The sequence below is a fragment of the Myxocyprinus asiaticus genome, chromosome 1 (genome assembly GCF_019703515.2).
Source record: "Myxocyprinus asiaticus isolate MX2 ecotype Aquarium Trade chromosome 1, UBuf_Myxa_2, whole genome shotgun sequence".
NCBI lineage: Eukaryota > Metazoa > Chordata > Actinopteri > Cypriniformes > Catostomidae > Myxocyprinus > Myxocyprinus asiaticus.
Window position 1 is genome coordinate 43691814 of NC_059344.1, and position 16973 is coordinate 43708786.

Consider the following 16973-nt stretch of genomic DNA (forward strand, 5'->3'; position numbering starts at 1 on the left):
TCGAGGCACAGATCTGGGGAAGGCTACAAAAATGTGTTGGTTGCACTGAAGGTTTCCAAGGGCACAGTGGCCTCATAATTCTTAAATGGAAGAAGTTTGAAACAATCAGGACTCTTCCTAGAGCTGGCTGCCCGGACAAACTGAGGAATCGGCAGAGAAGGGCCTTGGTAAGAGAGGTGACAGAGAACTCGATAGTCACTCTGGTTGAGCTACAGGGATCATGTGCGGAGATGGGAGAAACTTGCTGAAGGACAACCATCACTGCAACACTCCACCGATCTGGGCTTTATGGCAGAGTGGCCAAACAGAAGCCTCTCCTCAGTGCAAGACACAAAAAAGCACCTAAAGGACTCTCAGACTGTAGGAAACAAGATTCTCTGGTCTGATGACAGGAAGATTGAACTATTTGGCCTCAATTCCAAGCGACATATCTGGAAGAAACCAGGCACCGCTCATCACCAGTGCAATACCATCCCAAAAGTGAAGCATGGTGGTGGTAGCATCATGCTGTTGTGGTGTTTTTCAGCAGCAGGGACTGGGGGACTGGTCAGGGTTGAAGGAAAGCTGAACACAGCAAAATACAGAGATATCCTTAATGAAAGCCTGGTCCAGAGCACTAAGGACCTCAGATTGGGCTGAAGGTTCACCATCCAACAGGACAATGACCCTAAGCACACAACCAAGACAACGCAAGAGTGGCTTAGGGACAACTCTGTGAATGTCCTTGAGTGCCCCAGCCAGAGTCCGGACTTGAACCCAATCGAACATCTCTGGAGAGATCTGAAAATGTCTGCTCACTGATGGTCCCCATCCAACCTGACAAAGCTTGAGAGGATCTGCAGAGAAGAATGTCAGAAAATCCTCAAATCCAGGTGTGCAAAGCTTGTCGCATCATACCCAAAAAGACTTGAGGCTGTAATCGCTGCCAAAGGTGCTTCAACTAAGTACTGAGTTAAGGGTCTAAATACTTATGTCAATGTGATATTTCAGTTTTTTCTTTTTAATAAATTTGCAAAGTTATAAAGAATCTGGATTTTGTTTTGTCATTATGTGTTATGGAGTGTAGATTGATGTGAAGAAAAATTTAAAAAAGCAATTTAAAGCATTTTAGCATAAGGCTGCAACATAACAAAATATGAAGGGGTCTGAATACTTTATGAATATATATATATATATAGGGACATATATACTGTATATACATGAATGACAGCTGTGATATTATCAACAGTGGCTGCATGGGTGACATCACTGGACAGGTGAGCTGTACACATTTCGATGTTGCACAATGTTGCTTCTAGGCAACCAACACATTTAAGCAATTCCTCATAACATACAAATAATACATAAAACATTTAATGTTTTAAGTTTACACACTAACAAAATTATGCTTTTTATGGGTGTAAAATCAATTAAAATAGATTTTCTAAGGGCAGTTTCCAGAGTAAAAATGTGCAGCCGTCACACAGTGCACAATGCCAGAAAAGGATATTACAATGACCACCAGGACATATTTTGACCAAGAAAAAGTTCATCCCTTCATTATTAAAATTTGTATTGCCATCCTACATGCACCATATGCTTGCAAAGTCAAGAAAATGGGTGGAATAGAGAGTTAACCTATGAATGTACTGTGTCTTTAAGATATGAATGTCATTTTTTCTTTACAGTATTAATGTTATGTAAGGGGTAGTGTACTGTCAGCAAGTCATTATTGCAAAATAAATATCTTGTATCATCCTAATGGGGTTTAATTTGTGATAAATGTAGCGGCTACTTACCAAAAAAATAAATACATGTATATGAAACAATTATTTGACTTTCACTTACTTTACTGTATAAGAAAAAAGAGATCAACATGAAATAGAAGACAAGTGAAGAGGCATAAACTAGCACAGTATATTAAACTGGTTGCCAGGGGAAATGGTGAAATATACATTTGAAATGTCATTATACTGTATAAAAATATTTGACTGCAGAATGCCGCAATAGACCAACAAGAATCAAGTATTCCAAAGAGCCATGTAAAAGTGATTGTTATATACAGTGTATATATATATATATATATATATATATATATATATATATAGATAGATAGATAGATAGATAGATAGATATAGAGAGAGAGAGAGAGAGAGATTTCATTAAAGATACTATATTTCTAAATCATTTGATCATGTTTATGGGAACTGACTAAATTAAGCCAAAATGGCTGGTAACAGCAAATAGTCTCTCTCTCTGTCAGGCTGTATGAGCTGAAGGAATTTTGCAGTGCCCTGTGGTTCTGAAAAATCCCAGGGTGTTAAAGTGGTTTCCCACTGAGAACATCTGTATCATAAAACACACAAACACAGCTCAAATCCCCAGCTTTTAACTTCCAGAGTGTTGGTGGAAATTATGCTGATCTCAGGTAATTTTTGAAATGTCTCTAATGGTTAAGGTTAGGATTTAGCAAAGAGAACCTGATCCTGAATCAGCATAAAGAATGGGCCACCTACAACAAACCTTTTCACAGCCACAAGCAGGACTGGGAGGGTTACTTTTGTGTATTCCACTACAGATTACAGAATACATGCTGTAAAATGTATTTGTAACATATTCCGTTAGATTACTCAAGGTCAGTAACGTATTCTAAATACTTTGGATTACTTCTGCAGCACTGGTAGATTTTTTCAATTGTTTTGACAATAAAACTCTGCCAGTACAGTAAGACAAAATACACGTTAAAAATACATTCTCTGAAAAACCTAAATATCTTATGCAGTGTTGTTTCTAAAACAAAGTAAATCTAACTGATCTTGTTTTAAGGATTTTTAGATATTTTTACAGGAAAACAATAAAAAAATTATTATCAAGAATAAGATTTTTGCCCAAATATCAAAGGTCTTACTAGAAAAAAAATTATTATGATCCAACGTGAATTTTCTTGATAAAAAAATATGATCGTGCCTGGTAACATGCATGTAAAATGGCTAGAAATAGCATTTTAGCTTAGCGTAAAGCTGAAAATTTACACAAGGTATTTTCTATTTCTTCTGCTCCAAACTTACTTCAAACTTACTTCTCTGTCTGCTCGTATGACTGTAACACATCATTAGAAAGTGTTTCACTGCTGCTCAAATGCACTTTGGATCACATCATTTATATGTATAAATGTTTTCCATCTGAAAGGACTAAATATTAAACGAAACAAATGACAATAAAATGCAAAGTAATCTCTTCAGTAATCAAAATACTCTTTGAATGTAACTGTATTCTAATTACCAATGATTTAAATTGTAACTGTAGTGGAATACAGTTACTTATATTTTGTATTTTAAAAACATAATCCCGTTACATGTATTCCGTTACTCCCCAACCCTGGCCACAAGAACTAAGCAGGTTGGCTCAAAACAGACAAACTTAATGGAAAGTTATGTGGGTGTGAAATGTTTTTGGCGGCTCCAGTTACACACTAACATGCTCAAATGAGCAAAGCAGCAATGCACTGACACATATTCAAAGTCCTGAGGTAAAAGAAAAGCAGAAGAAAACAAGACAGATAGAGGCAAAGAGAGAGGTGGGATGGAATAAAGGCCGATTTATACTTCTGTGTCGAACCTACGCTGTGGGGTACACGTACTGTAGCTAAGGCATTTGCGGTGCAGCATTCACCGTAGCCTGACATGTACCTATCCAAAAATGTAACCAGGCCACAACAGCTCTAATTGGACCGCTTTGTAACCACAGACCCCAGGATGATGGGGGATGGCTAGCCACTATGCGAAGCCTACGACGTGGAGTTGGCGCAGAAGTATAAATCGGCCTCAAGAGAACAAAATGTAATCAATGCTTTCTGAGTGACAACACAAAAGGAATGAAGACTAAAAGAAACTTAAAAAGCAAGCTTTTCAATTTTGTGGAAAGCCTACATTTTTAGTCCATGTCTGTTAGCTTTATATGCAAGTGCAGGGGCAGTGCTAGGGTCAGTGTATATTCAGGGCTTAGCCCAGAGTATATGTATGGGGCCATCCTTTGATGAAATATCAGAATATAAAAAGATAAAAGTTTAAATGTTACATTTGTGAGCTGTAATTTATAAATCCTGAACCTTAAACTGAAAGGTCCAACTAACTTTTGTCTCGGCCTCAGATACTGTATGCTCAAAGACCAGAAATTGTGTGCTTTTAAAACTATGTACTAAAAACAACTCTATTTTGTCCCTTTTACTTTCCGTAATTCAACACACATTGTGTACAATTAACAGTTTAATAGCCTTTTACTGATTCGTCAGGTGGTATTTTAGAAGATAAAGAAGGTTGGCAAAAACGCAAACGTCCTAACTCGTGACTTAAAGTTTGCAAATTTCTCGAGCACATCTGTATATATTACTCTTTGTTTTCAGGGATAAATATCAAAATATTTGGTACTTACTGCATCTGAATGAACCAACTCAACACAATTTCCCATATCTCACCAAGACAGGCATTTCGACCATTCACACACAGCCGCAATCGCGAGTCACGGGCGCTCTTCTTGCATGTGCGCACATAAACAGCAGCTGCCTACAAGACAGTGCATGGGTACCGAATTGAGTTAGAGTAGTATTTGGTGTCAATTTTTTTTTGAGGGGGGCACCAAGGTCAGCCACCGCTACCACTATTCCCCCAACCCAGAATAAATTACATACAAAAGTATCACTTTTTTAATATAACAATTAAACTTGCAGTTGTTTAGTTGTTGTGGAGTGCATATCTGACATCTTCAGGCAGTTTTACATAATTTTTAGCCATCTTGCCACCTCTTTTGTGCAGCCACTTTCCATGCACGACATGAGAGGAGGTGCAAAAGGTGGCAGCACAAATGCTATGATGCCCACAACTGCTTCATCTCAACAGAGAGTGAAAACATGTTTCCTATCTCTGAATGATAAGATAATAAGGAGCTGCTTTCTTTAAACATGAAGAAAAAAGTGTGTAAAGACAGCAAAAAACCTGTCAAATGTATGCACCAAAGTAAATGAACAGAGACTGATCAAACAAAAAACATAAACATAATCTATATTACACTATTCAAAAAAAAAGGTTGACTGTTCCACAGAGATCACACATAATGGGCAAATGTTAACTGCACTGAAGTTGATGCAATTCATTCGTTTTAATTACCATAACACCACGCTTTCCCATGCTGCTCGACCTTCCTCGTGAATGCGATCTTCACGGGAGTCATGGGACGCTACGCATAGAACATGTGTGACTCGATTAGATTTGGACTGACAAAAATTAGACATGTGAATTAAGATTTCTGCCACAGACATTATTTTGTACATGCAATAATCATTTAACTGAATTATTGAAGGGACAAAAAAGTTCCTGGAAGTTCAAATAATCAATTCAAAATCCTTTTGGCTCAAAAATCCAAGGTCCCCCTCAGTCTTAATGAGCATGACACCTCTGCATACATTACTTAATATTAAAATATTACATTTTAGTATCAACTTGTTATGAAGCTCTGGTACTTTTGACATCACTACATGATGATAAAAACATTCGGTGCTTTACTGAAAACATTCGTGGCTAAAGCCCCGGTAGCCCACTCTTAGCGCTGCCTATGTGCTAGTGCACTCCTTACAAATTTACCTAGCAAAAATGAACCTTTAAGCTGCTTTTTCACTGCATCTGACAAATGACAGACGATACAACGGAAGTCAGTCATTTCCAATGGAGAGTCGGAAGGGGGCTGAGTGGGGTTCCGACCATCTCTGGATGTGACATTTTCAGATCTGATTTGAGCTTTGGCTGTATTAAAATATTTCAACTCATGTGATTAGACCATAGGCGACCGCCCGACCGGATGTCAAATATTCGTGCAAAACTATCAGCGCAAAGTGAGAAATACAGTATCAATGTATTTTGACCTAAACTTTATACTAAACACCAGCTACTTCTGAATTTTGCACAATTGATTTTTTTTTTTTTTTTATAAACACAGAAGTCAGAAATGATTGTTTATGTTGCAAATATATCACCAAAAAGCTTTCTTATTACAGTAATTGTGTGATTAAATGTGTACATGTGTCATTTATTTCTGCACATGCAAAATCTACATATTTAAAATCGCATCTATGAATTTCTGCTTCCCATTTGCTGAATTATGTTTATTATTGTTTCTGTTAACTATCATACTATTAACTATAAAAACAGTACTAATAATAAATAATACTATTAATAATAAATACTGAGTAAATAATAATAATGTATTTTTTATTATTTATTTATTTTTTATCAGCTTTAGCTGATACACCAACATTCTTTTTCAATATGAAATACATTAACACAGGTAAAAATGCACTCATCAAGCCAATGCATGGGGGCTTTATCACACTCTCTCTCTAGGAACTATACTGTTACTCCATTTCAGTCACAAGAGGGCAGTAGATCCCTGGCAGATTAAGTCCCACTTAAAATACTTCAGAAATGACTAAACATTTGAAAGTGACTACAACCACAACTGAATATTAGCCAGAATTCATTAAATAAATAGCTGAGTAAGGGGATAGATACCACAGCTGCAATCTCTGCTCCAGTTTTATGGTTGAAAGCTGCCAAAACCACTGAAGCCAGAAAGAAGAATAAGGTGCTGGTGGCAGTGTTGATTAGATCCTGCAAGAGAGAAAAAGAGAGAATGTGATTAACATGTTGTACACCAGCTGTTATGTCTGCAACGAATTGCTGATCTTTAAAAACATACAAGATACTGAGTTCACAGGGGCGGATCTACCAAGGTGGTATCGGGTGGCAACCGCCACCCTTAAAAAAAGCATTGCCATCCCATCTGATATCCCAACATTTAGTATACTTATGTATAAAATCTACTATGTATACTATGATGATGACATAATGTACAGGAAGAGTTTATTCATGTCGAACTGCTTCAACTCTAACCAAATGCATAAATGACTACAGCGGGCCGATCGCGTGATTGATTTTGTCAGCGGCCAATCGCGTACTTGCTACAGGACTGTGCACAGTGTTTGGGTTTTCGTCGTTTGCATTTTTTTTGGGCTTGGATTTCCTCAACCACAACAATAATGACAACAGGGACAGTTACATGAAAAAACAGAGGTAAAAGGTGAATTTCTCAGTTGTTTTCAAGTCTTCACTGAATACTTTTTTTAGATAGGCATCGGTTATTGGTGGAGACAGTTGGTTGGGACATGTCATCACCACTTCTTCTATAGCTTTCATCAGGTATGTGTCTATGATCTCCAGTTCTAGAGCAAGAGTTTCTATTTTATCTGTATGTGTTTTGAGTGGTGATCCGGCACTGGAATGTGTTATTTTGAAAGTTATTATGAGTGTTCACGCTCTACTCACTTTGCTTTTCCGCAACTTGCACTCCTTTCCAGTGGAATTGCTAAGCAAAATGCTATCAAATTAAATACATCCACTGACGTATAGATGCAATCGTTGGTTTAGACAAATAAAGAGCTATATATTAGTACCCAGAACCGCTTAAACTAGAGGCAAAAAATTTACCACTAGACTAGACCAATCAACTTATGTTCTTAATTACAGTACTGATCTATGTATTTATGTACTAACTATCAAAATCCCAACACTGATAGTGGCCTGTAGATATGAAGATATTGATAAAAAAATTGAGTGCTTGAATTGGTAATCAAAAATTACTATTTATCAAAATAGATCATTTAAAATATTTTTTTACTGTGCATAACATGATTATTATTAATGAGTTTTGCCACCTTGCACTCATGTTGTATGTGTATGCACATCACTCACACATTTAACAAAATAAAACAATTCGGCCTGTATAAGGTAACATTTAATCCAATCTTGCCCTCAACTTAAAATAGGGTTTACACCCCTGCTCTACATAACATGTCTTTATTAATCACCATAATTTGTACCTCTTTATGCCCTGTGATTGTGCTTTTCCCAGTCCCTACCCCAATGATGCTTAATAAGTGTGATCTATTCATTGACTTTAGATTGCTGGTTCTATATGTGGAGCTAAAGAACATTTAGAATTTGTTGATGTGTTTAACAGACAATGTCTTGGTGCTCTGGAGATATATATTTTGTTATATGTTTTATTGTTATGTAAAAATACAAACATAAAAAATCTAATATATATATATATATATATATATATACACTATATTGCCAAAAGTATTCGCTCATCTGCCTTTAGACGCATATGAACTTAAGTGACATCCCATTCTTAATCCATAGGGTTTAATATGACGTCGGCCCACCCTTTGCAGCTATAACAGCTTCAACTCTTCTGGGAAGGCTTTCCACAAGGTTTAGGAGTGTGTTTATGGGAATTTTTGACCATTCTTCCAGAAGCGCATTTGTGAGGTCAGACACTGATGTTGGATGAGAAGGCCTGGCTCGCAGTCTTCGCTCTAATTCATCCCAAAGGTGCTCTATCGGGTTGAGGTCAGGACTCTGTGCAGGCCAGTCAAGTTCTTCCACACCAAACTCGCTCATCCATGTCTTTATGGACCTTGCTTTGTGCACTGGTGCGCAGTCATGTTGGAACAGGAAGGGGCCATCCCCAAACTGTTCCCACAAAGTTGGGAGCATGGAATTGTCCAAACGCTCTTGGTATGCTGAAGCATTCAGAGTTCCTTTCACTGGAACTAAGGGGCCAAGCCCAGCTCCTGAAAAACAACCCCACACCATAATCCCCCTCCACCAAACTTCACAGTTGGCACAATGCAGTCAGACAAGTACTGTTCTCCTGGCAACCGCCAAACTCAGACTCGTCCATCAGATTGCCAGATGGAGAAGCGTGATTCATCACTCCAGAGAACGTGTCTCCACTGCTCTAGAGTCCAGTGGTGGCGTGCTTTACACCACTGCATCCGACGCTTTGCATTGCACTTGGTGATGTATGGCTTGGATGCAGCTGCTCGGCCATGGAAACCCATTCCATGAAGCTCTCTACGCACTGTTCTTGAGCTAATCTGAAGGCCACATGAACTTTGGAAGTCTGTAGCTATTGACTGATATCGACCTCTGCGCACTCTGCGCCTCAGCATCCGCTGACCACGCTCTGTCATTTTACGTGGCCTACCACTTCGTGGCTGAGTTGCTGTCATTCCCAATCGCTTCCACTTTGTTATAATACCACTGACAGTTGACTGTGGAATATTTAGTAGCGAGGAAATTTCACGACTGGATTTGTTGCACAGGTGGCATCCTATCACAGTACCACGATGGAATTCACTGAGCTCCTGAGAGCAGCCCATTCTTTCACAAATGTTTGTAGAAGCAGTCTGCATGCCTAGGTGCTTCATTTTATACACCTGTGGCCATGGAAGTGATTGGAACACCTGAATCCAATTATTTGGATGGGTGAGCGAATACTTTTGGCAATATTGTGTATATATATATATATATATATATATATATATATATGTTAGAAAATCAGTAGCAAAATGGTTACTATGTGGTTCCTCTATCTATGGAAATGCAATTGTTTCACAAATTCATGGATATGTGTAATTTGATAGTGATTTCAACAAATAAACTATCAGCTACTTGTTGCCACGAAGCTTGGTATCTTTAATCCTTTAAAACTATGCATAGGTGCTTGCTTTGTTGTTGTCACCCCTCATAGTCTTCATGCCACCCATTTGCCACCCCATAAAAAAAAAAACAACAACTTTCTTTTAGATCCGGCCCTTGGAGCTTAGCTCATGTAATAAAACTAAAATGAATAGAATTAGGTCTTTAAAAAAACATATTTAAATATGACATATTTAAAAAAAATAAAAAAATAAACTAAAATAAATTTCTAAGAATTTAGAATCACATGGTACTTCGGACTACAATAAGACAAGACTGGAATGACCAATGAGTCCAAACAGAAATTCTGAAAGTAAGGTGTGGTCATGTTGTCATTGTGCCGAGTGCAGTAATCCAGTTTTACAGGCAGGGGGAAGCCAAATACACCAACAATTCACTACCTTCAAACAGTGGACTCCAAAACACCAAACTCAGTGACATGTAGGCAACTTAACTAAGCACATTTTGCAACATTTAAAAAGTTTGTTAGGTTTGAAATTCTAAAACAACAGATATAGTGTTAAAAATGAAGACAAAAAGTATTTGGATAACTTCTGGTTGTCATGTGATGAACTACACATGTGGTTACTCTGCTAGAGCACCTGTGTGAACTTGAGGGGAACCAAGTTCATACAACTATTTAAAAAATTGTTTGCTGATGCCACCTGGTTTGATATTTTGTTATATATGCAATGACATTAATATATTTATTAAGCATGGCTTAAGTATGCTGTTTGGTGCCGCTGTTTATAGTGTAACTCATTCTATAGACATTATTATTCATTTACACAGATGCCAAGTAAAGTTTGGACACTGTTAAAGGTATGGGACTCTATTTTCCATTTGTGTTTATTGCTTTTATACTTTAAACTCTGTGAAGTTGTTTTAAAAAAAGTGAAAAAATGAATATGGTCATAATGGTAATACTTTCACAAATCAGGGTTAAAGCTTTCAGGAGAGAGCGAGGTTGAGAGGAACCAGTTGGAGAATGCTGACACAAGGCCAAAGCCTCCTCTGTGCACACCTCCAGCCGACCTGAGTGCTTAGAATCTGGTATAAACGTGCATTTTGTCTGAGCCATCGCACTGCGGGGGATGAAATGTAACAAGCCTTTCAAAGCACATCACAAAGTAAACCTCACTGGCTGGCACCTCAAATTTCACATCACAGGCTAACACAGCACGAACTGCTGCCTTTGATGTTGCCAAGTGAATACAGACTGCTTTCTGCTCTCAGCTCTAGAAAGAGTAAAACATGTTGTACATAAAAGTATGTAGCTCGTGGGCAGTAGGGGCATCTTTATTTTGCTAATGAGGATGCATTAAAGGAAAAATTCACCCAAAAATGAAAATTGTCATCATTTGCTCACCCTCATGTCATTCCAACCATTTAATTTTTTTGCTTTCAAGGAACACAAAAGGAGAAATTTTGAAGAATGTACTGCTCCATGCAATTATAAGGAATTGGAACTAAAACTTTCAAACTACAAAAAGGATGCATAAGCACCATAAAGGCTCCAATATACTCACAGCAAAGTTCTTCTTCGTTCTTCGCACAGAGCTAGAGAGAAGGTCGAAACAGCAACGCTATACTGTTTGCGAACATTCGGACACTGAAATTGAAATATGAAGCGCACACTGTCCTGTCAACAGACTACATGTAAAACATTAACAAATGTGACATTAAAATGAGACTTTTATGTGTTATCAGTTACTACACGCCTTATTCAATGATTAGAATTCACACAAGATCAGTAAAAGAAGCTGTTTTAACCACTCGAGGATGATTTGTAGTAATATATACAGCATATGCAGTAGATAATGTGCAATTTGTCATTTTTACATTCTACATTCATGGTGCTAATGCTAATGCTAACCCACTATACGTGGCCATAATATGCACAAGTTACCATCTGTTACTGTATTTTAGTGTTATTTTTTAAGATGAATATAATTCGGTTTCACTAGAGGTATATTAGTGCCTTAAAGGTATCATAGATCCACCTTAAAAATAATCCTTAAGATTTTGTGCCACTGCAGCCTATATTCCAAGTGCTCCAAGTGTTAAACTTAATTTCCAGTGTGTTTCTCATGCAAAGCTATCGTAAGATTTCAGAAGACTTGGAATATAGCACAAAAGTGGTATGAACTATTTTTATTTTATTAATTTTGAGGTAATTTTTATGGTAATTTATTTGAAGCTTGAAAGTTAAGTCTCCATACGTTGTAACTGAATGGAAAATAATGACCAGTAAATTCTTTAAAATGTATCCTTTCATCAAAGAAAGTCATATAGGATAAGGACATGAGGGTGGGTAAATCATTTTTGGTGAACCATTCCTTTAATGTGATGTTGTCGATATCCATCAAAGGAACAGTTCACCCAAAAATGAAAATTCTCTCATCATTTACTCACCTTCAAGTCATCCCAGATGTGTTTGACTTTCTTTCTTCTGCAGAACAGAAACGAAGATTTTTGGAAGAATATTTCAGCTCTGCTGGTCCATTCAATGCAAGTGAATGGTGACCAAAACTTTGAAGCTCCAAAAAGGAGATAAAGTCAGCATAATGGTACGCCATAAGACTCCAGTGGATAATCAATTTCTTTTGAAACGATCCAGTTGGTTTTGAGTGAGAACAGACCAAATGTAACTCCTTTTTCACTGTACATCTTAGCATTGCAGTCTCTAAGCACAGTCATGATTTCAAGCTCGATTACACTTCCTTGTGCTCGATGTATGCACAGATAGTGGTAGATGGCGCTATAGGAATTGTAATCAAGCTTGAAATCATGAACGCCAAGGAGACTGCTGTCAAACTTTACATTGAAAAAGGAGTTATATTTTGGTCTTTTCTCACCCAAAACCAACTGGATCACTTCAGAGGTCATTGATTAAACCACTGGAGTTTGATGAATTATGTTTATGCTGACTTGATCTGCTTTTTGAAGCTTCAAAGTTCTGGACACAATTCACTTGCATTGTATGGACCTACAGAGCTGAGATATTTTTTTTATAAAAATCTTTGTTAGTGTTCTGCCGAAGAAAGAAAGTCATACACATCTTAGATGGCATGAGGGTGAGTAAATGATGAGAGAATTTTCATTTTTGGGTGAACTAACACTTTAAATAAGGTAACAGCCAGATTTCCCACACTGTACAAAATTAAAGTCTCACTTTCACTCTCCTTATCCACAAAAACTTAAATAAATACACACTCAGCGAGGAGAGAATGGATAAAGCTGGGTGGCTTGTCAATGTGCAGCCAATAAGCACTCCAGCGTGACTTAGGCATGGCCACCCATGTGACAGAATGCATGATAGGAGAGATTGGCCACACTGTCTCGCATGACACTCTCATGCTTTTACTCACACTCAAGCAAAACCATGCCCATCTTAAACACAGTATTGAGCACAAAGCAATATGCGATGAATATTAATAATCACAATAGCCTTATTTAATACAAAGTTTATATGCACGCAGTGTAGGTAAGAAGAAAATGCATGCAAACAAGAGGAGAGTCATGAGTGCCCTTGAAATGCACTCTCAGGAATGCGTGTGTTTTGGCGGGCTGTGTTTAGAAAAAGCAAACTGGGAACCATGGTGTTCACCCTGGGTTCAGATCTCCAAAATACTTAGCCACTGTGGCCCTCCATACTTTTTATGAGAGATTCAAGATCAGATCTACTGTAATGCTTCTGTTCTTCTGACATACATCTAACTTAGGGCTGTTGATTTAACATGTTAATTCAATACGATTAATTATATAAAAAATAATGCGTAAAAAATGTAATTAACGCAATAAATCATGTCTATGGACCGTAATAAGGAATATTCCTACCATCGGAGCAATTCAAGCTTTAAGATGCTCAAAAATCTGTTTTGCAGCAAAATTGCCACACACTTTTCAGAAATGTGACTGGTCTTCATTCTGGTAACATTGTGTCTGTTTCTCTACATTGTGTACACAGGTCACAGAATTCTAGCATGTACTAAATTGATTGCAGTATTTATGTTCTATGTATGGGGTTCTGAGACCCCAAACATAAAAAATTTGACATTTAAAGAGTTTTATCAAGTTGAACTTTTATATATTATCAGTTCTCGTAAGATTGAGAAAAGTTATGAAGTATCGACCAGGTTGATTTAAAGTATTTTTCAGTGTATTGTTCAATATATTAAAATGGCCTTGGGGTCTCTCAGACCCCAAAAATAATGTGTGGGTTAAGCTACACTTGTGCAACATCACCTGCAGGATATGTCTTTAAATTAGGATTTGCATTTTCTAAGGCCATTGGTGTATGTTAATGAGGTGCAGAACAGTTACCTGCGGTCCATTCAACATGCTGTCAAAAAGTTATTACACACATGTGGTGTATTCATGGAGAGACAATCTGCCAATGTGAAACATGTATACATAAATGCATATGTGTCTAAGAGAGAGAAAGAGATGGAAGAAAGAGAATTAGGTAGGGTCTCGACAGAGATAGAACTCGCTTCTGTGGTGTATATGCTCTGCGCCAAATATTCGCAGTGGTGCGTTTATACTGAGTTACACACTGCTTTAGGCAACAGGAGGCCAATAGATTTTGGAAATGTGCAAGAAAAAAGAAAAAGAAAGACTGCTTCCATTCCAAGTTTACTGGGCAAAAACAAAACTTAATCCTGAATGTTCAGCAGTATCTCTTTATCTGCCTGTGGCAAGATTTTGAGCTTCATATAAAGTTGCTAAAAAGCCTTTCCTCGCTGATACTGTATACATGTTTGTGTGTGTGTTGAGAGCATATCACACTCTGTATGTACTAAATGTGGGACAGGGAATAAGAGGTTGATTGGGCTTCATTACAGCATAAACTCTGATTTCATCTTTAATAAAATGTAATTTAAGGGGTCAAATCCCACCAGGTAACAAAATATGAATAAACACCCCTAAAAGGCAATTGAGGATTAGATATTAAAAAACCATTAGTCATGTGCATCTTGGTCATTTTGACTACTCAACATAAGTACTCAACATAAATCAACTGAACTTTTAAGACGTGTATAGGCCTATAGTTACAGCTAGTTTATAGCAAGTTGAAAGTTTTACGCTTTTTAAGCTTATGCATTTTAACACCCTGTGTTCCCTTCTGCCTTTTTTTAAAATCAAGAACAGTCCTGTGTGTACATACTCTAATCCACTCCACACAGTGTTAAATGCTTCCTGCAAGGCACCAATTACACTTTTGTCATCCCCCTTTGGGTTTTGGCCAAAATGACAACAAATGTCAAAATTAAAAATGAGGCCCCATTTTGCCATTTTTGTGTATAGTATTTGTGTATAGTATTATTTTAAACTTTGATCAATATGAAACATTCTGAAGTTTAAAAAGAACGTCCCACAACATGATCTCATTGTGGTCACTTAAAAGAACGCCAAGTTCTAGCTCATAACTTGCAAAGCAACAGCACATAACTTGACTCAAGGATTAAAAATGACTACTACACATGCAGGTGAAATGCTTCAAGTGGTTATGAGTAAATCTGAGGAACTAAATCTTGTAATCCTGTAATTGCCTCACACACATACAGACATTTGCACAGGACTTTAACTGATAATATTGTAGAATATGAGAAAAAGCAAGAGAAACAAACTTATTAAATCTACAAAGTCTCCATGATGATAACGCCACTAATTTGTAATTTTTAACAAGTTTAATAAATCCAGACTTCCAAATTACATTTGTGCATCTCCAACCCTCTCATACATGTCCTCTGGCTCATGTTCAGTCATATCACATAATCACAGGTTCACTGCATGACTTCTCTGAAATGCCATTCTATTAAAGCATGCAATTTAAAACCAATCAATTTCCCCATTACCTATTTTTTTTTTTTTTTTTAATAACTATCCCCTCATTTTGAACAAATGTTTTTATAACTGGTTGTTTTCAAGACCTATGAAGGCCATGACCATGTTTTTTTTTTTTTTTTTTTGAGAATGTGTGTGTTTGTGGTTAAACAGACAGTGTCAACTGGCAGAGGTTTGTGAATGGGTACAATGGTGCCAGCTTACCACTGTGAGCTGAATGTACTCATTCTACTGATTTATCACGTTCAATGATGTCAGTCACCATGCCAGCCCCCTTTGAGCCAGTCACAGAATCACACCATGAAAGCATTCTGCGGTAATAGGGTGCTACACAATAAACTAACCTTCCCACACAACTACCCCTCTGGAACCAACTAGCAACATCACAGAGTTGACAAAAGAGCTCAGAACTACCAGCTAGCTTTGTGTATATGCTCAAAATTAAACCACTTCAGCAGACATCAACAGATTTTGCTCAAAACCCAGAACTACTGAACATGAGCAGCCACATTTCTGCTCTTCATAGGCAGAAGTTTAATTGGTGCTGAGTTTGAGAGAGCTTTATCTCAAAGCACAAAATAAAAAACCTTCTTCTGGGACAAAGGCCAAAATTACAGGGCCAAACTCATGAGAGCGTAATTTCAGCAACAAAAAGTGCAGATCACTTTTAGAGCTCTATTATGTGAAAGTTCCTTAAGCGCAGCAGTGAAGTTAGTAAAGCCAGAGATATAAATACAAAAGGGAAGGACAGGAGAGCCAGGCTGTTACAGAACGGCCGTCCCAGCGCATCCAACAAATGAGAGGCCTGGGGCTGATGGGGTCCGTCTGGCAGGAGATGGTGCTAATTCCAAAACCTCAGCCCCACCACAGCTGAAATGATCCTAGAGATCATAGTTCTTCTAATGAGCCATGGCAACACTAACAAAACCCCAACCCTTCGGTATTCACAATAAACACACAAACATTTGCAAACATACACACTCACATGCATCAACTGCATGTCCCCTAAACCCTTTTAAACATCTTGGCGATAAACCAAGACATGTTGACAGTCCATGAAGTCATTAACCTCTTCTTCACAACACATGCAAAAACTCAGTCGGAGACATTGCCTCGCAATTGCACACGTCATGGAGATTTCTAATCCTGTTCCCCCCCTTCTTCTCTCCACCATTTCCTGTCATTTCTCCACTATCCCTATAAGTGGCAAAAGAGCCAAAAGAAAACAAAATCAACAAAGGATTTCGACAGAACCAAGGCTCTGTCTTCAAAGGTACCTTAAGGGGATCGTTCACCCAAAAATATACTCATTCCAGTTGTTCTAAACCTGTACAAAAGGAGATGCTAGGTGGAATGATAGCCTCAGTCACCTTTCACTTGCCTTGAATGATGAAAGAAAGTTAATGGTGACATTAACAAGGCTAACATTTTGCATAAATATAAGAGTAGTTACTTTAACACTTTTGAAAAACAAGTTTGCAAATAAGTGTCCCACTGTGTCCATCTCCTTTTGGGTGGGTAAATAAAATATTAAAGGAAAGAGAGAAG

At 37.6% G+C, this 16973-nt stretch overlaps 1 protein-coding gene across 1 annotated transcript in view; it reads right to left on the reverse strand.

Moving 5' to 3' along the window:
• Positions 1-16973, reverse strand: part of LOC127446253 (CKLF-like MARVEL transmembrane domain-containing protein 4) — a 35112-nt gene that overhangs the window by 4236 nt on the left and 13903 nt on the right. Inside the window, exon 3 of the mRNA XM_051707017.1 lies at positions 6540-6638. Coding sequence (XP_051562977.1) covers positions 6540-6638 — 99 coding nt within the window. The remainder of the gene's footprint in view (positions 1-6539; positions 6639-16973) is intronic.